At 48.0% G+C, this 23,162-nt stretch overlaps 1 protein-coding gene across 3 annotated transcripts in view; it reads left to right on the top strand.

Annotated features, from left to right (window-relative positions):
* MBOAT2 (membrane bound glycerophospholipid O-acyltransferase 2) overlaps positions 1-19,767 on the top strand; it is a 115,930-nt gene extending 96,163 nt beyond the window's left edge. For all 3 annotated transcript variants that reach the window (XM_082743650.1, XM_082743648.1, XM_082743649.1), the window contains 7 exons: positions 5,397-5,580; positions 9,461-9,653; positions 9,999-10,102; positions 13,138-13,202; positions 14,926-15,058; positions 17,108-17,259; positions 18,986-19,767. In XM_082743650.1, the coding sequence (XP_082599776.1) occupies positions 5,397-5,580; positions 9,461-9,653; positions 9,999-10,102; positions 13,138-13,202; positions 14,926-15,058; positions 17,108-17,259; positions 18,986-19,211 (1,057 nt within the window). In that variant the 3' untranslated portion in view covers positions 19,212-19,767. The remainder of the gene's footprint in view (positions 1-5,396; positions 5,581-9,460; positions 9,654-9,998; positions 10,103-13,137; positions 13,203-14,925; positions 15,059-17,107; positions 17,260-18,985) is intronic.
* Positions 19,768-23,162: the final 3,395 nt, after the last annotated feature.

Below are 23,162 nucleotides of genomic sequence, written 5' to 3'. Positions count from 1 at the left end.
AGCTTGCACGTGCCTCTTCTGTATCATGGATATCACTAAATTTTCTGTCTCTCCTGTGATTTTCTGAGTTCCCTGAAGACAGTCCTCATGTCTGCCATGAGGTAATGAGTGATCATCGCTGCTTCTGTTTATAGACCGACAACTTGATGGCAGGAATTGGGCTAAGACATGGTAATACAGCACATAGATGCCGTGCTTTGAGATAATGAAGAACCAGTAAGATCTCAGTATTGTTTGAGGAATTCTTTCTGGGTAGGTTTCTACTTCATTTATGACAGTCCTCTGTTGACGAACTGAAGGAATATCTTGATTTCTTGGAAGGCTCTATCTTAATCTAATTAGAGATCGAATACTCGTTTTACCTAAAGAAAAATTCCTAGGAAGCGCCTTGTTCTCTGTGAATCTAGAACTAACAGATCATGGCGGTCAGAAGAATGAGGTTAAGTGTGTGATAGCGGACGGACCCTGCCCTGAGTGTTCACTTTTGGTGGCATGTCTTGGGAATATTCTTATACTTTCCCCATCTTTAAGATTATTTTACTTTGATATTGTCTGCAGTCAGTACTTACATACCAGTAAATGTGCACTTGAATATACACAGTCCGTGAGAGATGACCTTGATCTGGGTTCTGTGATCTTCAGGCGTCCTTTGTCCATCCCTGTAACCTCTCATTAGGAGACACTCCGCCCCCGTTTCTGCCTTGCCCTCCCACACACCCAGCTGGCAAAACCCCAAGCCCTATTAAATTCGACTCTCTGCCTACCGACACAGTGGAGGAAAGCAGAGCGGAAAAACATTCATTGCCGATTGGACCTGCTGTGAGTGCGTTACCACAAGTTTAGAGTCATGGCCTTAGTGTTGCCAGGAGTTCGGCTGCGTCTGTCCTGTCCACTCCCACCCCGGTCCCTCTCGGCACCCCCCAGCTTCTGTGTGCTCCTTCCTCCGACTCCCAGCACCCCTCCCCGCACTCATTCGGGCTGGAGCGAAGTTTGCTTCTTGGAGAAAAGAAAGGCAGCTCCGCTTCATTTTGCTGCCACTGAACCTGCCAGGCTGCCCGCGTCTGTGGCAAACACTCCACTTTCTGCCCCACACGGAGGACTCACTGGCCCGCCTGAGGCAGCTTCTCACTTCGGGCTGAATCCAGCCGCTTCTCTTCAACTCGAGGATTTTGCTTCTTCCATTGTCCGTCCCTTGCATGGCCGCTCGTCGTTTCTCCATCATTTCGTGCTGAGAGGAGACACGCCTTTACCTCGCTTGCCCTTCGAGCTCCCTCCGCATTGCTCTGCAGCCTGTAACGCGAGACTGTGAGAGATGCAGGTCCCTGTCCCCGTCCTCACCCCCTTCCCTCCTCAGCCCCCCGCAGTCGGACAGCGAGCTTCAGGGGGACCCGCAGCCTCGGGGGGTGGAACAGGCAGCCTCGGTGCGCGGCAGCTCAGCCTCTCCGCACCGTCCGACCCAGCGGACCGCACCGTCCGTGGATATCTTCCTCTCTCGTCTTCTGCCCCCCCCCCCCCGCCCTTGGTTTTCCTCCTGCCTCCCTGGCTGTTTCCTGCTGTCTCCGCGGAATCCTCCCCCTCCGAGGCTCACCCCTAAGTATTCGTGGTTGCGAGGCACAGGCTTGGACGGCTCCATCTTCTCTGGGGACCACGTTCTGTCCCCTGGCCCTAACCGCTGTCCATGTACTTGCAGCTCGTAACGGTCCTCCCACCTGTCCCCTGAGCTCCAGCTCGTGGGCAGCTGCTGTTTCAGTGTCCCCGCGGGGATCCGAGCCGGCGTCTCAGCTAGAACACGTTCCAGACAGAACTCCCGAGTTCTGCCCCCCCCTCTGCAGCCCGCCACCCGCCAGGTTCACAGCGGCACCATTTGTCACAGGGCCTTAGGGTGAGCACTTGGGCAGACTCACGTGTTCGTACTGCAGACCCTCTCCACTGACAAGTTCACTCTTCCTTGGAGATCTGTCTCTCATGTGACCATGACATCGGACTGTCCCTGATCTGACCGGCTTTTCACCACTCCCACCGAGATCGGCCCAGCAGGGCCCTCACTCTCTACTTGGTCTCCTGGAACAGCCTCGCTGGCAGGACTCACAGTTCTTCTTCTTCTTTTTTTTTTTTAAAGATTTTATTTATTGGGGCACCTGGGTGGCTCAGTGAGTTAAGCCGCTGCCTTCGGCTCAGGTCATGATCTCAGGGTCCTGGGATCGAGCCCCGTATCGGGCTCTCTGCTCGGCGGGGAGCCTGCTTCCTCCTCTCTCTGCCTGCCTCTCTATCTGCTTGTGATCTCTGTCTGTCAAATAAATAAATAAAATCTTTAAAAAAAAGTTTTTATTTATTTATTGGACAGCACAAGTAGGCAGGGAAGCAGGCTCCTTGCTGAGCAGAGAGCCTGATGCAGGGCTCGATCCCAAGACCCTGAGATCATGACCAAAGGCAGAGGCTTTAACCACTGAGCCACCCAGGCACCCCAGATTTCTGTCTCCTTGCCCCCCACCGTCTACTTTCCACTCAGCGGCCAGAGGTCTTTGTAATGGGTGTTGGGTTAGGTTATTCTCCTCTGAGGGAAAACCCACAGCGGCTTTTCCTGTAGCTGACTGGGAGCAGCACTTAGGACCACCAGGTTCAAGACCTGATAAGAACTAGTAGCTCTACTGCTCGTAACTACACAGAGATCCTCGTCAGAAACCGCCTTTCCCGCTGTCACTCTCTGTCCTCTGCCATGCTTGATTTTTCTTCACAATATATATTACTGTCTGGTATTGTCTGGTATTTGGATTGTCCTTCTCTCTGTCTTTCTAGTACACACTTCTGTGAGGAGAGAACTTTGGCCCATGTATCATTCTGTCCTCATCACCTCAACAGCGGTTCACCAACAAGGGTGCCTGTGCCCCCGCAGGAGTCATTTTTGGTTGTCACGGTGGAGGGGGAGGGGCTGCGGACATCTGGTGGGTGGAGGCCAGGATGTCCTAAACATGTCGCGGTGCTCAGGACAGCCCCCTACAACAAGGAAGTATTGTCCCAAAAAGTCCGTAGTGCCGAGAAGCTCTAACCTGTGGAATTGATTCCAAATAAATAGTTAATGGAATGAAAGGATGATTCTTTCCTTTAATGTCATAAATGAAATATTGGTTATATGTCATAACCTTTCCTTTAATGTCATAAATGAAATATGGTTATACTTCATTCTCATTTTAACTGCAAGCATTATAATTATCTACTTAGTACCTACAGTGACTTGTTGTTTGATACGACAGTTGAGCCAGAAATTACTTCGGCCAGCTCTCATGGTTCAGACTTATCTCCTGTCCTTGCAAACTCTGATACATAGTTTGACTTGGAGGCACTGGGCTGTGCCATGATCGCCTGACACTGTCTGGGGGCTTGAAGTAATTGGTGCTGAGCGAGAGCTCTGTCCCGGGAGCACAGGAAGTTCTTCTGTGGCTTTTGCGTGAAGGCGCTTCCCCAGCCTTCGAGGCAGTGAGAAGGCATTCTGGTGCAGCATTCCAGAAACACATGCGAGAGGAAGCTCTGCCAGCAACATTTTCTCTCCTCAGTTTTGAACCATGAAGAGAAAATATGTAAGGCTCAAAATGCTTTTAAATGTAGAAGGGTAATTCTGGAAAAATCTAAAAAAGGAGTGTTGGCTAAGTAGTGATGTCGCTAGTATCACATGGGCAGGAAGCAGTGTTTTCTTTTTTGTTGTTTTTTATAAAGCTACATGTGAGGGGGTCTGTCAGCTTCTCTTGGCCCCAGAGAGGGTTTGTGCTTTTTAAGGAAACCACTTCTCAGAGAGGAAGGAAGGGCTGTAACATCTTCTAGAAACCTGCTTCCTGTCCTCAGGTGGAGTTGTTCTTCTAGTTATGATAGTTTATAATTGTCGGTGGGAAGCAGGCTTACTAGTAAATGGAGCTGCTGGTGGAAAATAAATGAGGGGCGCCTGGGTGCCTCTGTTAAGTGTCCAACTCGATTTTACCTCAGGTCACGATCTCAGGGTCGTGAGTTTGAGACCCTTGGTGGGCTCTGTGCTCAGCATGAAGCCTGCTTAAGATTCTCTCTCCGGGCGCCTGAGTGGCTCAGTACATTAAGCATCTGCCTTCAGCTCAGGTCATGATCCCAGGGTCTAGGGCTCCCTGCTCAACGGGAAGCCTGCTTCTCCCTCTCCCACTCCCCCTGCTTGTGTTCCCTCTCTTGTGGTATCTCCCTCTGTCAAAAAAATAAATAAAATCTCAAAAAAAAAAATTTCTCTCCTCCTGCCTCTCCCCTGTTGTCTATCTCACATACTCGGAAAAAAAGGAAGAGAAAAAGAAAATAAAGATGTAGACTGCTAATTCATCTATATGATGATGTATACAGTCTACGGAAGTTCCTGTGTTACTAAGTATTTTTTACCCGTTTCCCTGCATTAAGAACTAGAAAGCTCCGTGACTGTGAGATGCCATGTGCCATCTGGACAGACCTCAGAGCAGTTGAATGACAGACGCTGCAGGGCATCCTTCATTCGCTTCCGTCTTGCCCCCACATCCAGTCTCTGGGCAGAGCCCCCAGGCTGCCCTGCCAGGGCGTGCACAGGGGCTGCCTCCCCTCGCTGCTCCCGTGTGCTGTCGCCTCCTGCCGGGAGATCCCAGTGGCCTCCTGGCCGGCCTTCCAATGTCCACCCTTGTCCTGTCCAAACTCGGGTAGAGGGATTCTTCGGAAACATAGGTCTTTAAAAAAACCCCGCTGGACTTTTTCACCGCATTCAGAGTAAAGGCCAAAGTTCCTTCCGTAGCTTCTGAGAGAGCCCTCGATGATCTCACATCCATTCTCCAATTTTTCTCGACTCTTTCCCTGGTTCAGCAACCCCGGCCTCCATGCCGCTGGACACGCCCCAGCTCAGGGATTTCGCACTCCTCGCTCCCTCTGCCAGGAAGACTTGTCCCGGTCACTCACACTCTTCCCTCCCTTCCTGCCTCGGCTCGGATGTTGCCTTATAGGAGGACTTTGGCTTTTGACTGTAATAATAATAATAATAACCACCACCCCTTGTCTTTGTAGTACTCTGCGCCTCTGAAATACTGTACACGTTTTTATTACTTGCCCTGCACCTGCTGTGTGAGCTCTGGACGCAGATCGTTGCTCTGCTTTGTCCACTGCGGTGTCGCTAGGCTGTGGGGCCCGTGGATGCGCAATCTGCGCAGGCGGGGGTCATTGTGGGGCGAGTGACTGGCCACTCCCGAGTTCTCCAGGCCCGGGCTTGTCTGCCTCAGGTCGGTTTGGGATGAGAGCTTCGGTGGGGCCCCTTTGCAGTGGCGCACAGAGGCCGGAGGGCGGCTCTTGGAGGGGCGGCGTGGGTGGGGGGCGCGCGGTCCCCGCGGTCTCGGTCACGCTCGCCTGGCTGAGCCGCTGTGCTCTCCCCGCAGGCGCATGCCCAGCCTCCTGGAGTACCTGAGCTACAACTGCAACTTCATGGGCATCCTGGCCGGCCCGCTGTGCTCCTACAGGGACTACATCACCTTCATCGAGGGCCGGGCGCACCCGCGCGCCCCGCCGGGCGCCGCTGGGAAGGAGGACCTGCCGGGCGACAGAGCCGAGCCGTCTCCCAACGTAAGCTCTCCGCAGCCGCGGGCGCCAAGGGGTGTTGGTTCCCAGACGCGGACGTCTTCGCGGTGTGCACGCGCCGTGTCTTGGAAACGGGTCGTAAGAGAGTGACTTCACAACGCAGCCCCCGGCGCCAGCAGTCGCTTAGGCGTCTGCCCCTGGCTTAGGTTGTGATCTCAGAGTCCTGGGATCGAGTCCCGCATCGGGCTCTCTGCTCAGCGGGGCGCGGGGGGGGGGGGGGGGGTGGCTGCCTCTCCCCCTGGGCATGCCTCCTCTCTCCCTCTCTCTCTCTCCCTCAAATAAATAAAAATCTTAGAAAAAAAAAATAGGAGAAGCAGTGCAGAGTTCTTCAGTGAGAACAATGTTTTACGGTTCCGGAGGGTTTTACAAGAGAGCGGTTTGCCCGCAACTGACCCAGCCTGGTCTCCTAGGCCTCCTCCTTCCCCGCCTTTCATGTTCCAGCACTTCTGAGTGTTCTGTCCTCCTGTCCTGACCTCCCTCCGCCTCCCGGCACCGCCAGTTGACATCTCACTCCTCTTTAAAGGCCATACATCAAATAGCACCTTGTCCGTAAAAGTTTTCCTGATTCCCCCCAGTGACACAGTTAACAGTAGCTGACACTTTGATGGCACTTTCCACGGGCCGGTCCCTGCTGGGGACACCCTGTAGTCACTCTCTTGGCCTCACAACACGAGGGAGGGCTGTTACCTGCCCCGCTTAACAGGTGGGAAACCGGCCTGCGGGATTTGGCCGAGATGTCCCGGGCTGGCATTCAGACCCAGGTGATCCGAGTCCGGTGCCCACACCCGGTGGCCTCACAGCCGACCGTCAGCTTTACTTCCTCTGAGCTGTTGGGTAGATGCTCCTTTATCCAGAAAGGCTCAGGTGCCTCGGTGGCTCAGTGGGTTAAAGCCTCTGCCTTCAGCTCAGGTCATGATTTCAGGGTCCTGGGATAGAGCCCCGCTCCCTCCCTCAGCAGGGAGCCTGCTTCCTCCTCTCTCTCTCTGCCTGCCTCTCTGCCTACTTGTGATCTCTGTTTGTCAAATAAATAAAGAAAATCTTTAAAAAAAAAAAAAAAAGGAAAGAAAGAAAGAAAGGCCCTGAGCTCTGTGGAGGCTGAGTTTCTTTCGGACGTGATCTGGTAGACTCCGAAAGTCCTTCGACACCTGGGTCCATCAGTCTCTGAGTCAAAAACGGGGGCTGGTATGTTTTTTCTGAATGTGGGGCTTAGAGCAAAGGACCACCCTCCTTTCTAAGTTATTACAAAATGAAGCGTGAATGAGGAAGTGCACACTCATTCACAAAAGTTCTTATTTTATCTCTTTGCTGCCATGTGATTCATTGTGTTTTGTACCAAAAAGGTGCTTTTGTCTTCATAGTTTCTATTACTGGTTACATGTTCATTGGTAAATGCCGTGTCATGTGGGCTTGAATTTCAGGCTTGAAATCGAGTACATTCAGATCTCTTCCATTGACAGTTTTGTGTCTCCAGGATGACCACTTAACCCTTTAGAAATCTCGGTGCCACAGGAGAAAGAAAGGATTAATATAGATAGCTTCAATATTCTAGAATCTTATTCTGGAATACTGGAAAGAGGAGTAAAAGCTAGGAATCAATGTTGTAAAATAATTGGAGAATTTCAGGTGGTATAAACCTCTGAGTGGCAGTAACTCAAATCCAAGAAAGCATAATACAAATTTATATATTCTCTTGCCTCACCCTGAATTTGTATGGGATCTAGTCTTATGAAACGCGGCTTTTCCTCTTTTGGGTTGTAGGCCTAAATCAGAGGTTGTTGGCAATGGCAGATACTCTTAATCTGTTATTTCCCTGTCTTACCATATATTTGGTTTAAATTCCCTACGTGTAAGGTTCGTGCAGTCAGAAATGGTGGTGACTTACAAGCCACTCAAAGGCATTTGGAGCTCTTTGTGCATCACTGGAGTGTGTGGTCTCTTCAGATCCAAAGTAGGACAGTCGGGTCGCCAGTGGCCCTTTTATTGGGGACCTCCTGATTGTCTTGAAATCAAATACGGGTTTGGGTGCCGAAACAAGGACCCAAATCACAAGGGCTTACACAAGGTCTCTGCCAGGGCATCCGCAGTTTCAGTGACCCGTGGGTAACATGGCGGCTGCATGTGTTGGGGATCCAACAGGCTCTCCCCTGCTTTTGCCCTCCTTTGGGTGATCCCCCATTCCCACGGTGGAAGCTGGTTCACCACAGGAGCTGTCCACATTGCATGGACCACGTGGCCACACTCAGCTGTGAAGGGGACAGTCACGTGTGGTCTTTAGCTAGACGTGCCCAAATAAAAATTCCATCATTTGCAAGAAGGGGTGGGGGGGGGGTCCTGGGGAGCATCTGTCAGTCTTGGCCATGATGTCAGGAGGACTTTTCTCTGGGGCTGCATAGCCTCTTAGTGGCAGTCTTCTGCCATCTTACAAGGGGGCACAGACTTGACTGCAGGTTTCTGGAGCTGGCTCACGCCTGGGGGCTGAGGATCCCACCTCTCAGACTGCAGGCTTCCTCCAGAGTCTCCCCATTTTCATTCGCGCTCTTAGCCAGTCTCCTACTCTGGACCCGTGTCCCTAAGCCTGGATCTTCTCTGGTTCAGCTTCCCTAAGTGTTAACATCAGCCTCCTGCTGGAAGGCTGGAAGGGTGCCCCTTAGTACGGCAGGGAGGCTGTGGGAACCAAGGGGCCCACCTGGCCTCCCTAACTACCTGCTCCCACGTTGCCTCAGCCTTTGGGCGCCACCTGGTAGCTGAGATCAGATCTGCGCTACTTTAATTTTTGTTTTTAAATGGATACCCTAGAAACTTGCCTGTCTAGTCTGATGGCCACTGTATTGCCCATTGTGTCATTAAGACGATACACCCAATTTTTCGATTGCCTTGTGAGACCATTTTTTTTCATCTCACTGCCTTGACAATACAGTTTTTTCTCTACCTGTTTTAAACCTCACATGTAAAGCTTAGGTATTTGGGGGGAGAGGTGAAGAAGAGGTAGCCTTACTGGACTGGAGAAAGTTAAAAAAACATTGAGGAAAGCAGGAATGAGGGCCACCACAAAGAGGCTTCAGGTGCTGGGTACTTAATGAATATTCATGTGCAGATTAGTTCATTTGAATATTATTAGACTACCAGGCGGGACACTCCACATCCTGGTGTTCAGTTACATTCCATTACCTGGATGCAGCCTTCCCTCCTTCCACCTGTTTCTTTCCCTTGGCTGGGGCTGAGACTGAAGTATTCTGGGCTACTAAAAATACAAGAACACCATGAGTTGGATTCTTTTCAGGTGATTTAACCTTACCAGGATATTAGAAAGAACGGCCCTTTCCCCTCCTCCACCAGAGTCTTTTATGTAAATCTTTTTGTTTTCTTAGTTGTGTAGTTCTTTTGGTTTTATCATTTGTGAACAAAATTGCATTAGAGAACTCTCAGATTTCAAGAGATACATTAAACTGCTTTTTGTAAAAATAATGTCCATGAAGTATACATGGCATTTGGAAAATATAGGGAAATGCACAGTGGAAAAATATGCTGTGTGTGTGTGTGTGTGTGTGTACAATATGAAATCCGCTGCCATAAGTTATTCACGTGATCATTTTTGTATATTCACACCTGTATGCCTGGGTTTGCTTTCAGGTATTTTTTAACTGAAAGCTTTGAAAACACAGACTGAGGTTTCTAGTGTGACTTGAGCCCGTCCAGAGGGAGCAGTTAGAAGGCTGGACATGTTCCTGCCGGGAGAGCCTGAGGGTGTGGGACACCGAGAGCAGCCTGATTGAGGAGAGTTACGGAGTTCATGCAGGTTAATCTGGCGGTGGTGTATCAGATGGGTTTCAGATAAGGCTTACGAAACGTTGTCTTGTTCTTTGAGGTCGCGGTCATTCAGAAGCTCTTGGTCTGTGGACTCTCCTTATTCTTCCACTTGACCATCTCTAAAACGTTACCCGTGGAGTATAACATCGATGAGCGTTTTCAAGCTACAGCTTCATGGCCGACAAAAGTCGTCTATCTCTATATCTCTCTTCTGGCTGCCAGACCCAAATACTATTTTGCATGGACGTTAGGTGAGTCCCCTGGGAATGGACTGGACCCTGGACGGTGATCCAATGAGGCACATCTTACGCGGTAGCTAGCGGGGAGAGCGCCCTCTTGAGGATTTGTGGTTAAAGACCGATGGGAAAAACCAGAGCCCTCACAAGAAACCAACTTTATAGCTCATATCCTAAATACAAGGGAATAGCCTAGAAACCGTTAGGGTATGCTACAAACTATTATATCAGATAACAATAAGAATGAATAAATCCACTGTTTAAAAAGATCCTAGTATATAATGACCTGTACCTTCTGGGAGAACATGGTGTATTGTTGTGTGGATTCTTAAAACTCTCTCTTCACTTTGTTTACTGCAGCTGATGCTATTAATAATGCTGCGGGCTTTGGTTTCAGAGGATATGATGAAAATGGAACAGCTCGCTGGGACTTGATTTCCAATTTGAGAATTCAACAAATAGAGGTTAGTCAATCATCACAGTTGCCTTGTGATACTTTACATACCATACTTTGCTTTTATGGGTTATGATGTGATGTTCCCAGAGATACTGAAGGCTTTTTATTACGAATAGTCAGGTCTTCCATTCAGCCAATATCTCTCGATCATCGATCGGCCCGTGCATCAGGCACCAGGGTCCATTGAGTAAGATCTGGGTGATCTGGGCCCTCATGGCTATAAACTAGAGGGGGCCAACGGGGCACAGAAGGATGGGTTGTAATCAGAGAGGTGGAAGGTGTGTGTGTGCTACAAGATAGGCTCCAGCACAGATGAGATAGCTCCGGAGGGCTCCTGAAGCAACTAAGGTCTTAAGCTGAGTCTCAAAAGATAAGAACCAGATTGCCAGGTACTCCGAGGAGAGAGGAACGTCCTGAGTGGGGGAGAAGTGGCGTGTGGCTCACGTGGGGATGGTGACAGATGAGCCTGCAGAAATCCAGGGCAGGCCCAGACACTTTCAGAGGCCATAGTATCCGTTTGGAGGTCTTAGAAGAGCCTTGGAGTCTTGTGGGTGGGTTTTATGCAGACGAGTGAGATGATCACGGCTGTGGTCTGGAAGGATCTCCTGCGTCAGAATGAGTTGCCCTCGTGGGACAGAGCGGTCTGTTAGGAGGGTGCTGTGTTAATCCAAGGTGATGGTGACCTGACCCAGGGTAGAGCCAGTGAGGCTGGAGAGTTGTGAACACCTGGGAGCACCGTTCCAGAGACTCAGCACACCTCGCTGTTACCCTCGCCTCAGCGAGAGAGAGAGAGTGAGAATCAGGACCAGAGACCGGGGCTGAGCCAGTTTTGTGGGTGACGCCTTTCACTGGGAGAAGGAACAAAGAACAGACACAGGTTTGAAGGGAAAGTTGCCATGCGTTCAGATTTCAGACTTCACTAAGTTGTCCAGCAAGCAAGTAAATGAGCAGACGCACAGCAGCCGAGCTGGAGATCCTAACTGGGGAACCGTGAGCACGTAGCATTTCAGGCTTTGAAATGAGAAACCATGAGTGTAGCCAGGAGAGCAGAGAGCGAGAAGGGCTGGGAGCCGCCTCCCACCCCCACCGCGCTCCCCAGAGCACCTGGGCTTCAGGCCCGGCAGAGGCGGGCAGGTGAGGAGGAGGACCCAGAGAGAGAACAGCAAAACCAGAAGAAGGTTTGCCAGCCTGAGAGACTTACTCCAACAAGAGAGATGACCAGAACTTGAGGTGGAAGGTCAAGAGACAGTTGTGTTGGGCACCTTCGCATCCTTGAAGGCTCTCAAAGTGGGACGGTCAGTCAGTGCCTGTGGACGTGACGCCCCAGGAAATACAGCACCGTCCCTCAGTGCTTGCCGAGACGGTCAGATCTGACTGGGTCCTCGATCTTGCTCAGTTTAGAGGGAGTGTAAAGCACGCAGAAGTGAGTTAAATACCAGGTCCGGAAGTGGGGGACTCTGGAAGAGAAATGACCCATTTTTCCCCAAAGAATAAATGACATGGGAAAGTGGGGGGCAGAGAGAGGCTGTTACGGCTTCAAGGAAGCTTTAGCCAGATGCACTGTGTGCACCTTCTTGGGATCCCAGTGAACAGACCAACCGGAAAAACATGTTTTCAAATACTCAGCGCTATTTGGACACAAAGGGGATGTTAGGTGATTATATTAAGGAGTAAGAATTAGTTCTGTTAGGTCTAATCTTGGTTTTTTAAAAGTCCAATAAATTCTGAACTATTTATAGGTGAAATAAGGTGTCTGGTATGTGCTTTGAAATTCTCTGAACAATGTCAGTAATCAAATGGGGAAGGGGAAGGAAAAACAGGTAAGTGTGGAAACCGAGTGACAGATACTTGGCAGGTTTCTAACTTCCTGTTCATCATGGCTGCCCTGTGGACACTCTGAGACATGTTCTTCCTAAGCAAGCCTCCATGAAACTCAGTACTGCACGTACCGTATATCGGTGTATGTGCTTGTATGTACACATGTGTTTATACATGAAAAGAGGAAGACTTTTTGCCCCCAAGAACCGGGTTTTATCGTCTTGGGAGCAGTATTGCCCTTGTTGAGAATGCAGGGTGTGAGAAAGTGAAGAGTCGAGGAGTTCGTTTTTCTGAAGGAGAGAATGGTGACCCGTGTTAGACGCTGCTGAGGTGTGGGGAGAGAGGAGGACTCACGAGTGCCCGCAGCTGTGAGCACATGGGAGTTTTCTGATGATTCTGGTAACGGTTTCCAGGGAGGGATAGGCATAAAAGCCAGATTATACAACTCTTAGGCGTCTATTACCTGTACAGGGAAGGAGATAATGACGTCGCTGTGGGATACAAGTGATTGAAGGAGGAGTTTTTGTTTTGTTTAATTTTGTTTTAAAATGGAGAGATTGACACAGGTTTACCAGTTAGAGTATTTGAAGACAGTGTGAAAATATGGTAGAGGGTGAGGAGTCAAGGATTTTGGTGAGAGTAGGAAACGGACCATGGGCTTTAAATGAACTGAAGATGCAAGGAGGAGATGGTGACAGAGGGAAGAGGAGGGGAGGGGACCAGGAGTTCCTCTGAGGTCAAGGGGAAGCTTTTATGGGGGAGGCTTGCATGGAGAGGCTAGAAAGCTGGGAAGATGGCAGTTAAGGTGGCGCCAAGGTTCCCGGTGGCCACAGGTGGTGGCCAGAGAGACATGGAGGTGAGGGGATTGAGAGACGGTGGCTTGATGGGACACCCCGTCCCCGGGGAGAGCGCCACTGGACGGTCACTGACGGTCATTTGCCTATCAGGAATGTCTGGGATAATTCGACGACAACCCCGATCACTGCTAACGTGTAGGAGGAAATGTGAACATGTAGGAAAAATTCATCTCGTAGATGGCTTTCACAGTAAACGAATTCCACTCACACATGATGTTACTATGTTAGAAAAGCAGTATTAAGGAAAGAAATCAGTACCCTGTCATCAATGTCAAGTAACTTAATTTCAGCACAATAAAATGTTATTACTTATATTTCAAGCGTCATCATTTCGTGGGCCAAAGAAAAACGTTCTTTTGTTTTTCAGATGTCAACAAGTTTCAAGATGTTTCTTGATAATTGGAATATTCAGACAGCTCTTTGGCTCAAAAGGTATGTTCCTTCAGGAACAGGCGTTAGCTGTGCTATGGCGTATGGTTCTTGAGGTCAGGCTTCACTGAGCTCCAATTCTTGATTAAGTTTATGGTGTGTTGAGTGATATTGTGACCTTGGTGTTAACCAGAAAGCGCTGCCAACAGTGCGAACAGTGTTCCGAAGCGTGAGTATATCAAATATGAGAACTTTTCCGGCTGAGCAGTGAACAGAGCTCTCGCTGGCCTCTCGGTCCATCCTCTCCGCCATCTCTCTGGGGTTTGGCATCACCAGTGTCCTCCTTCTCCCATTCCCCGGAGATATGGTTAAGTAAAAACAAAGTATCTACACAACCGCGCTACAGACGCCCTAGATTTTTCTGGAACAGTTCCAGTGTTAAGATATTTCAGTTTGACAGATGCTTCTGCATGTTAGGCACAGGATGCAAGATTGAGTCCGACAGAAGGACCCAGCTCCTGTAGCCAGAGAGTCCACAGTCTTGTTGGAAAACAGGGCAGCGTCACCTACACGTGCCCTTCCCTGTAGGGAGGAAGAGCAGGGAGCTTGAGTAGGGGCAGCGCAGGCAGGGGGTAGGGAAGGGATTATGGGTGCTGGGATCCATGATAGGTGTTCGTCACATGGCCATGGGGAGAGAGACAGGCAGCCCAAGCAGAGCAACATCTGTCAAGGACAAAGTTAGGAAATTACACAGAAACTCCCAGTGACTGCCTCCTTATTCCTAGTGAGACCTGTTATTCTGCCTCGTGTTTTTTCTATGAAATCTTGCACCATGATGGTGTAGCTCTAAGCACTGATCTGCATCAAGCTGTCTTTTTTGGGAATGTCCTTTATTTTGTGACAAGTTCAGCATCTTTATCCCTGGAAATACCCACTGTAGGAGAGTGTCACTTGCTGGTACCATGTAGTCTCCCCATGGGCTGCAGACCACCCTAACTCCTGTTGTGTGATTTTTGTTATTGTTGTATTTTTTAAATTTATTTGACAGAGAGATCACAAGTAGGCAGAGAGGCAAGCAGAGAAAAGGCGGGGAGGGGGAGGCGGGGAGCAGGCTCCCCACTGAGCAGAGAGCCTGATGCGGGGCTCAATCCCAGGACCCTGAGATCATGACCTGAGCTGAAGGCAGAGGCTTAACCCACTGAGCCACCCAGGCGCCCCTACTGTTGTATTTTAAATTCGACACCCATAGGGACACCTGTCTGCTCGGTCAGTGGAGCATGTGACTCTTGATCTTGGGGTCATGAGTTTGAGCCCCATGTGTAGAGATGCCTTAAAAAAAATAAATTTGATACTATTGAAAATCTTATTTTCTTCTGAGTGCTCTACCCTTACAGAGAAACTTTAGACTAAGCCAGACTTGCCAGAAAGAAGTGTTGTTAGGTCAGTTGAAAGTTCTTAATTAAATGATAGTCATTAAAGAAAATTTTAAAAATAATGTAAAGTAAAATATCTTTAACATTCAAGATTTTTTGGTAACTCATGTAGATTTCTAGACACTGGCAGTGCTAATTTGAGCTGTTACATATACCATAAAAAGATGAAAATCAAATTTATTTTCCTTGTACATAGGAGTTTTTAGTAGCTGTCACTTCCCTGAGGTCACAGGTCAAGTTATTGCTGATGTTAAGTGGTGGCTGCTTGCCTGGTTCCCCTCTGCCCTGTCAGGTACGAATAGAATGATCTCTGTGGACTATCTAAACTCGCTCTGTGGTCTTCTGGCTTCTAGGGTTTGTTACGAACGAGCCTCCTTGAGTCCGACTATCCAGACGTTCATTCTGTCTGCTATTTGGCATGGGGTGTATCCAGGGTATTACCTGACCTTCCTCACGGGAGTGCTGATGACCCTGGCGGCGCGAGCTGTGAGTATCCAGAATCCCACCTCGTGCTGCGCCGGTGGTCCCCTTGCTCTGGGCGAGGAGGCTGCGGCCCCTTCCACACACGGGCCTTGGGCCTGGGGCCCTGGCCCACAGTGAGGTGTGTGCCTGGCGTGTTTGTCGAGGGCTCCCGGGCCTCCACACTTGGTTCATCTGAGAAGACTTGGTGCGTGGGAGGTACCCACAAGGCGTTCGTTGTCTCGACAGAATCTTCTGCACGAGAGCTAAACGCAGAGTTCAGTAAAGGGGGGTCAGGAGGGTAGGTTTAGAAAGGTTTCCTGAAAGCTGTCACCTCTGAGTCCTCTTTTAGACGGAGAGTGGAGTACGGACAGTGTGGACGGAGTGGATGGGCCGTTCCCAGGGTGGTGGACACAGTTCTTTGGAGTGTTGGCCTGCGTGGAACCTGGAGTAATATTTTGGGAAATAGTTGAGAAATTAGATTGGTGACATGGGTGGACAAGGAAGGAGGACAATTTAGTGTAAGTCCTCGAAAGTCAGAGGAAAATAACATGACAGAAAGGGTGTTTGAACAGGCTTCCCACAGCGCGTACAGGTGAGTAGCCTTCGTTTAGCAAACCAGCAGGTATTTATGCAATTTTCAGGTTCCATTGAGGGGGAGATGAGGGGAAGCTCAGAGAAATATTAACCAAGGGCCTTACCTTCTGGTTGTCGGTGGTCTAATTAGGGCACTAAGTGTATGTACCCATGTATGTACCCACGTGTGTGTGCCCACCACGGGGCATGTGTGAGACATCCGTGGGTTTTATAATAAGTAACATAGTTGTTTCGAGGTGAAAGAAATCCTTCTGGTTGGGTTGACCCGAGGTGGCCTCATTAGGAAAGTTTGGTTGGATTTGGGCTTTGAAGGAACATTATTTCAAAAGTGGGGGAAATTGTGATGGGCGTGGAACATAACATTCTAGGCGTGGAAATGGCATTAGCAGAACCAAGTTTGAAAGTGCCCGGTGTGTTTGGAAATGACAAGTAAGTCTGGCTGAAGCAGAGACATCATGAATACCTAAGGGGTGAATAATTCTGGAAGGGCAAAGGAATGCAGGGGAGGGGGTGGGAAGGGTTGTCTTAGAAGAACTTAGACTCCAGACCGGGAAAGGGCCTGACCCGCATTCTGTCTGCGTACCTGGGAGCCACGGGAGGTTTTTAACCAGGGGAGAGAGCGCTGAAAGCCGTGCTTCAGGAGGACTGATTTGCCTTCGGTGGATGGAAGGGGAGAGGGTGGGCAGCTGCTGTGGCCGTGAACCGGGCAGGACTGGGTGGGTGCCCGGATCCCGTCCGGCTGCTAGGGATCATGGTCTCTCTGTGGGAGCTCCACGAACCGTGCAGCGGGTCGCTGCTGAAGAACCTGGTGGCATCCTCGCCGCGGGGCCGTGCTTTACCTCGGAGCGCGTTAGGCAGAAAGAGCGGGGAGCACAGCGGAAGGGAGGACATCACGTTTGGTTAAATTCGTGTGTTTAAAACTAACACGTTCTGACTTTTTTGAGGTGAAAAAAATGTTTAAATAGTAGTGATTAGGAAACATGTATCCTGAGACTGATGTGCGTTGTGGCCCTTTATTGTGGTGTGTGGCGATCTCTGCTCAGGGCACGGCGCCCATCTGTCTGGCGCAAATGCGGAGCCTACAGGAGAGGGAGGGCGTCTCATTCTGTCATGGCAGGAAAGGTGAAAACAGCACTTTATTACTTTCTGTACTTCACCAAATATGATTGAAGGAGCTCTAACGATATTATTTTTGACTTTTTTAGAAACTATTAATGCAGTTTCGAATCTGCAGAAAAGTTGCAAAGCGCTCCCGCGTGTCCTCTGCCCGGATTCCCGTGCTTTGCTCTCTCCCTGTCTTTTATACACGTGTGGATTCATTTTTCCTGAACTGACCTCTCCCGGGGTGGCCCCGTGGTTGTCCCTCCGCCAGCCGTGCATGGGATTTGCAGCCACCCCTCATCCCTGGAGCAGCAGACGCCGTCAGTGTGATTTTATTAACAACGTGAAAGAGCACGTGTTTGTGTTCCTCTATTTCAGATGAGAAACAACTTCAGACATTATTTCCTCGAGCCTCCGCAGCTGAAATTACTGTATGACGTTCTCACGTGGGTAGTGACACAGGTGGCGATAAGCTACACAGTCGTGCCATTCGTCCTTCTTTCTGTAAAACCTTCGTTCATGTTCTACAGGTAAGTGTCACTCTTGCCGAGACGCGGGGGGCATCGCCTTGTTGCAAAGAGCGAGCTCTCTGCTCCGGGGGGGGGGGCGGCGGGGAGAAATAGCGCCGCAGCCTTGCTTTCCGTAGCCTTTTCCTCATAAACCCGCAAGTGCCAAGCTTCCGATAGAATGATTCCCACCCCTCAGCCCTCAGAGGAATCTCAGCGGGGCGAGCCCACCTCGGATCTCTCAGAGGTTTAACAGGAAGGTGTGGCTGTTCTTTTTACACTTGGACGTTAACTAGACTTACCACGGTGATCGTTTTGCAACATGCACATACATCAAGTCATTGCATTGTACACCCAGGACTAATAACAATGTCATAGGTCAGCTGTACCCCCTGTAAGGACAGCGACATCGGGCTGGATGCGCCCAGCCCTGCTCTCTGCCCGGGGTCCAGGTGTAGGAGTTCATGTGTGCAAGCAGAGGCTCACGTGGCACTGGGGATATTCTGGGAGCGGAAGCAAGATAGATCTTGTGATGGTCACGAGTGAGTCCTGAAGAGTCTGTGCACCAGCAGTTCAGGCTGCCAGACCGTTAACTATGAAAAGGAAAGGATAGGAGAACTTAAGATGAACGATAGAGAATATGACAGAGCAGTTTTAAAAAAGAGAAAAAAAAATGTAGCTTATTCCTTACGAGGAATTGTTCTCTTAATTGCTGTAGTCAAAAGAAAAAAGAAAAAAGAATCACTTCTATTTCATGAATTTTTCCCTTCTTACCCTTTTATGTTTCTTACCCTTTATGGTTCACATGTTTTATGTCTTCTCTGTATTAGAGAAATTCTTGTTTTGAATTCCCTGTCTTATGTTCTCTTCTCTCCCTCGCCCACCAGATCCCGCTCGGGCTGTGTTAGTGATATCTTTGAGATCAAAAATTCTGCCTCTCGTAGAGTCTCCATTACCCTAGCGTTCAGAACGACGGCACAGGGCATGTGGTCAGAAATTACTGCCGTTAATTATGGCAATGCTCGTACAGAAAGACCTCATGTATCTCCAGCTGAAATTCCCCTTTCACAAACTTGTCCCGTATATTTACATGTGTTTGAGCAGTTGGTTTGCTTTTCTGTCCCAGGAACTTTGGTTACAATCACTTGTGTTTCCAACTCTAAATACAGCCCCTGTCGCGCCTGATTGCTGTCCGACTTCAGGAATAATACTTCTGGTAATATCTGGAATATCATAGCCTTTCTTTACCATGTGACGGCAGCCGTCAAGTGGCAATCTCCTCCCTTACTCACATCGCGGGGTTGGGTGTTGGGGTCTGTAACTTAATTAGGGACCAGGCACAGCCCCAGAGGCCAGAGCATTCAGGTCCCCACGAGCTCTGCCTTCTCTTTGTTCACTCGCCGTGTTCGCTTCTGTGGATTTGAGAGATGATTTTCAGGTCACTGCAGCTGCTAATAAGTACCTTTTTGCTTTTGTTCTGTGTAGCCATGGACTTAGGACCCTTGCAGAGGAACGTAACACGATCCCTCACATCGTGCTTTTAAGTGGCTTGGGTTTATAGGGGCTTTATAAACGCGCACTGGCCCAGCTGGAGTGTCCCCTGGGGACAGGGGCCGCGAGGGGCCGGAGTGCACAGGAAGCTGGTGGACGTGCACGTGGGACGCGGGGCCGCGCCATTTCCGCCAGGATGCCGTTGCTAAGGATTCATTCTGAGAATGTAATGAAGTAAACTCTGTCCTTTTCCTTTCAGCTCCTGGTATTACTGCCTCCACGTTGCTGGTATCTTAGTATTATTGCTGTTGCCGGTGAAAAAGACTCAGAGAGGAAAGACCACACATGGAAATGTGCCGCTGTCGCCATCCGAAAAGTGTGACGACAGAGGAAATTCTTTGGAACAGAATAGTTTTTCCACAACAAACAATGTTTGCAATCAGAATCAAGAAATAGCCTCTAGACATTTATCATTAAAGCAATGAAGGGGAAACACTCTGATGGCTATTTTGTCTCTGTTAACAGAAACCAACCTTAGCACCTTCTCAAGGGGTTTGTGTTTGTTTGCAAAGGGATAACGTGGGGGGCGAATGGGACGGAGCTAGATGGGGAATTTCCCATTGGCCGGAGTGGGAGTGGCGTGAACAACCCCTCCTATGCCATGTCCCTGTGGGCCACGCCTTATCTAAAAATAGTTCCATTATTCCAGTGGGCACTCAGGACCTCAGCAGGTGTCCGTAGGGTCATACGTGTGCCCTGTTGCTGAATGTATGTTGCGTATCCCAAGGCACTGAAGAGGTGGAAAACAAACGTGTCGATCTGGGTGATTGAGAGAAGTTACCTTTTCCAAATGAATGTCTTGCCTTAAACCCTCTATTTCTTAAAATATTGTTCCTAAATGGTATTTTCAAGTGTAATATTGTGAGAACACTATTTCAATATTTGATGTCATGTTCTGTAAAGGAATTCTGGAGGAATTTGGAACAGGATATTTAAGATTGTGGACACTTTAAAAATGCAATAAACATCTCAGTATTTGAAGGGTTTTCTTAAAGTATCTCAAATGACTACAGTACGTAGCGAAACCGTCAACAGTGACGGAGCCAAATTATGGGCAGCTTACTGTCCTGGAGAGTTTAATTACTTTGTGTCAGTCCAAGCCCATCAAGGGAGAATTTCTTCAACATAATTAAAGGTTGGTAATGCAATATTTTAAGCTTATTTAAAAAAAAAAAAAAAGAAGAAGAAGAAGAAAGAGAGAAAGAAAAGAAAACTGAGCAAGAGAAGATGGCGGAGGAAGGAAGGAAGGCATGAGTGAAGGAAGCCCCCCGGCGACCGGGGCGGGAGGTGGCGACAGGGCTGGGACAGGGCACAGGTGCTCCGCAGAAGGGCTCTCCCCCTTTCTTTCTCTGAGTTCTTTGTGAGTCTGTGAAGACATAAATGTGTAAATGACTTTTTAATATGTTGGACTTTAAGTGAAACTTAGCACACGTAAATTATATAGAATTATGGAGGGATTGTGAAAATAGCCTTGGTAGATTGCATGAGGGTCGTGAAGGAAAAATCACGGAGTAAGGTGACTATCTGTCTAACCACTTCCTTGTCCTTGACAGCATAACTCGGAATCGGGTAAATCTTAGGGAAATGAAAGCTTACAGTCATTGGGTCTGAGCCTCATTTTTAGAGACTAAAAGAAATTAGTTTCCAAACTCTTATTAAATTCTCACATTAAAATTTTGCTGTTAACTCTCTTTAATGAGTTTTAGATTCTCAAAGTAGAAAAATGTGCTTTTATCCGCTAGGCCATTTTCTCCACAATTAACCTCCCCTCCGGTTACTAGATGTCTCCTTTAATCCCGCAGTCTTGGGGTGTGAGGCCGCCTGGCATGAGGGCTTCGGCCGAACATGGTAAATCCTGGGGTCACGGGCTGGGAGAGAGGAGGTGGGCAGGGTCTTCTTACCCCGCCTTCATTTGACCAGTCTTTTATTGGACTTCACGTTTATTTGGCCAGTTTATTTTCTTTTTGCCTTAAATTTTTAATGAAATGTAAATTGTCTCTTTCTGGTGAGTCTGGTGAGTCTTTTTTTTTTTTTTAACTTTGTCATAAATAAGTTTGCATATGAAGTTATGGCAGAACAACTCTCTGGCTTAAGCCGTGTAGTTTTTCTTTCAAAGGAGAAAGAAACAGCAAATGTACTTGGGACTTTTAAGATCTTAATCAGCAAAAATATTGGTGTATCTTTGTAGAACGTTAGAAATATCCTAGTCTTTGATTACATAAAATGTTTTTATTTTTCTAAAGGAAAATTTTTTCCACCTGCTGAGGTTAGCCATGCCCCATTACTTCCCAGAAAAGGATGGAGAGCTAAATAGATTTTCTCTGTTTTTCCCATGCATTGAAATTAGGCTGGCTGTGTAATGTGAGAGATCAGAAAAGAATAATCGTGGAAAGTATCTGCCCCCAAAAGGTCTCCTCAGTTTAATTAATGCTGCAGAGAATCTGATCACTATTAAAAAAAAAAAAACAAAAGTAAACAAATTTAGAGTATCCAGGACAAGTCTAGGCATGTCATAAGTGAAAACAAGAAAGCTCAATAAAACTTTTTTTCAGCCCATCTGGCCATTATAAATAATCCCTGTTTATTTCTACTACCTATGTCATTTCTCAGCCTGTAAACCTAAAATCATGGTTACCTGTTTGTTGCTCGGTGAATGTACTCCTAGAGCCGTCATGCAGACAGCAAGATGGCTAAGAATTCTCCAGTTGCTTTGAAGATGATATATTATCTGTACAGTTTGACTGACTTTCATCCCCTTGGATCAGCTAAGTGTCTTGTTGTTGTTTTGTGTTTTGTGTGAAAGGGGTTTTGGATAGCTTTTCTCTAATCTTGGAGAAATTCTAATCATGAGTGTGTCATCCAGAAGAAAAACTAAAGAAATAATTCCAATTCTCAGCTTGACTTTTCTGCTCGAGAAGAAACTCTTTGTGCTCTATGAAACGAATCTGCTCGGAGTGTGGTAAGGGTTACCGTTTCACTTCTGCTTATAGCAGGAGATTTGAAAACTGGCCTGTCTCCACGTACTGTTAAGGATAAAGGGAGTCATTGTACTGTATGTTTCTTCTTTTTTAATCAACAGAAGAAGATTCAGTACATGTTTCTCTCGTTTCTCCACTCTTCAGTTGTCTTGAAACCACTCCAGAGATGATCAGTGACCATCATACTTACACTCTTGGTTCATTATTATACTACTCAGGGAAAAAAAATTGAGCAAATATAATTATTCTTCCCTCAGATTCATTTTCTTGAAACAGTTGCAGTTAATTTGATGTATCTCAGTGATCACCATTTTATAAGTCATTTGTTCTCAGTTTTGAAAATAAGCATTTTTCTTGGAACTCAGGGTAATTGGGGAAATTTACTTGACTTCTCAAATGTCCAGCCTAATCGGGAAGGTTTATTTGGCTTCCACAGTGTCCAGGCACCACCATATTTTTGGTTAAAGAGTATTTTTGTCATTGACCCCCACCATGTGTGACATTTCCACAGTTCCCTGTTTTCAGAAAAATGAACAGTCAAAGGACGGTTCTAGACAGTGAAGTTAACCTCACTGAAGCTCTGATTGTCCTGGGAAGAGACCAGGTTGCTCATCTGGCTCTGTTATTAATACGTTCAGATTTGGGCAAGTCACCTGTCCTCTAGAAGGAAGTTCCTTAATAAGTTAAAGGATCAGTTCCAAAAGTGTACGACCAGTTGTGTTTGTAATGAGTGGGGACCATTAGCAGGTTCTGTAAGAGTCGTGGGCAAAGGCGGATTCGTTGTCAGAACAGTTGTGGTCATTTACTTTTATTTCTTAAGCTCAAAACCCTGACTTTTCCAAGGTTTTCTTGGCAACAGAGGAAAACCTTCCAATCCGTTAAATCAGAAGGCATGGCAGCACCCATTTCCACTGAGTATAGCCCTTAAAGTGAATCTTTGGTGATGAAATAGCCTCTATTAAAGGAAACATGTTTTCCTTGTGCTTTCTCTGCTTGGTTGGTTGCTTGTGCTGTAAGTGAAATTGAAGGTGTTAGAAAATATTAGTACAAACCACCAAGTTTACTGGGCAGGGTTTAACTTCTGTAACTTCTCAAATACAATTTCATGCAGAGATCATTAAGGCACATTCAATTTAGTTACCCATTTTAAACTACAAAAGAAATTACACTAAAATCTTGCCATTAGGGCGCCTGGGTGGCTCAGTGGGTTAAAGCCTCTGCCTTCGGCTCGGGTCATGATTCCAGGGTCCTGGGATCGAGGCCCGCATCGGGCTCTCTGCTCAGCAGGGAGCCTGCTTCCTCCTCTTTCTCTGCCTGCCTCTCTGCCTACTTGTGATCTCTCTCTGTCCAATAAATAAATAAAAATCTTAAAAAAAAAAAATCTTGCCATTAAAATAA

This window comes from Mustela nivalis (genome assembly GCF_964662115.1).
Source record: "Mustela nivalis genome assembly, chromosome: 8".
NCBI classification, from domain to species: Eukaryota; Metazoa; Chordata; class Mammalia; order Carnivora; family Mustelidae; genus Mustela; species Mustela nivalis.
Note: the sequence above shows the minus strand (reverse complement) of the source record. Positions and strands in the feature narration are given on the sequence as shown.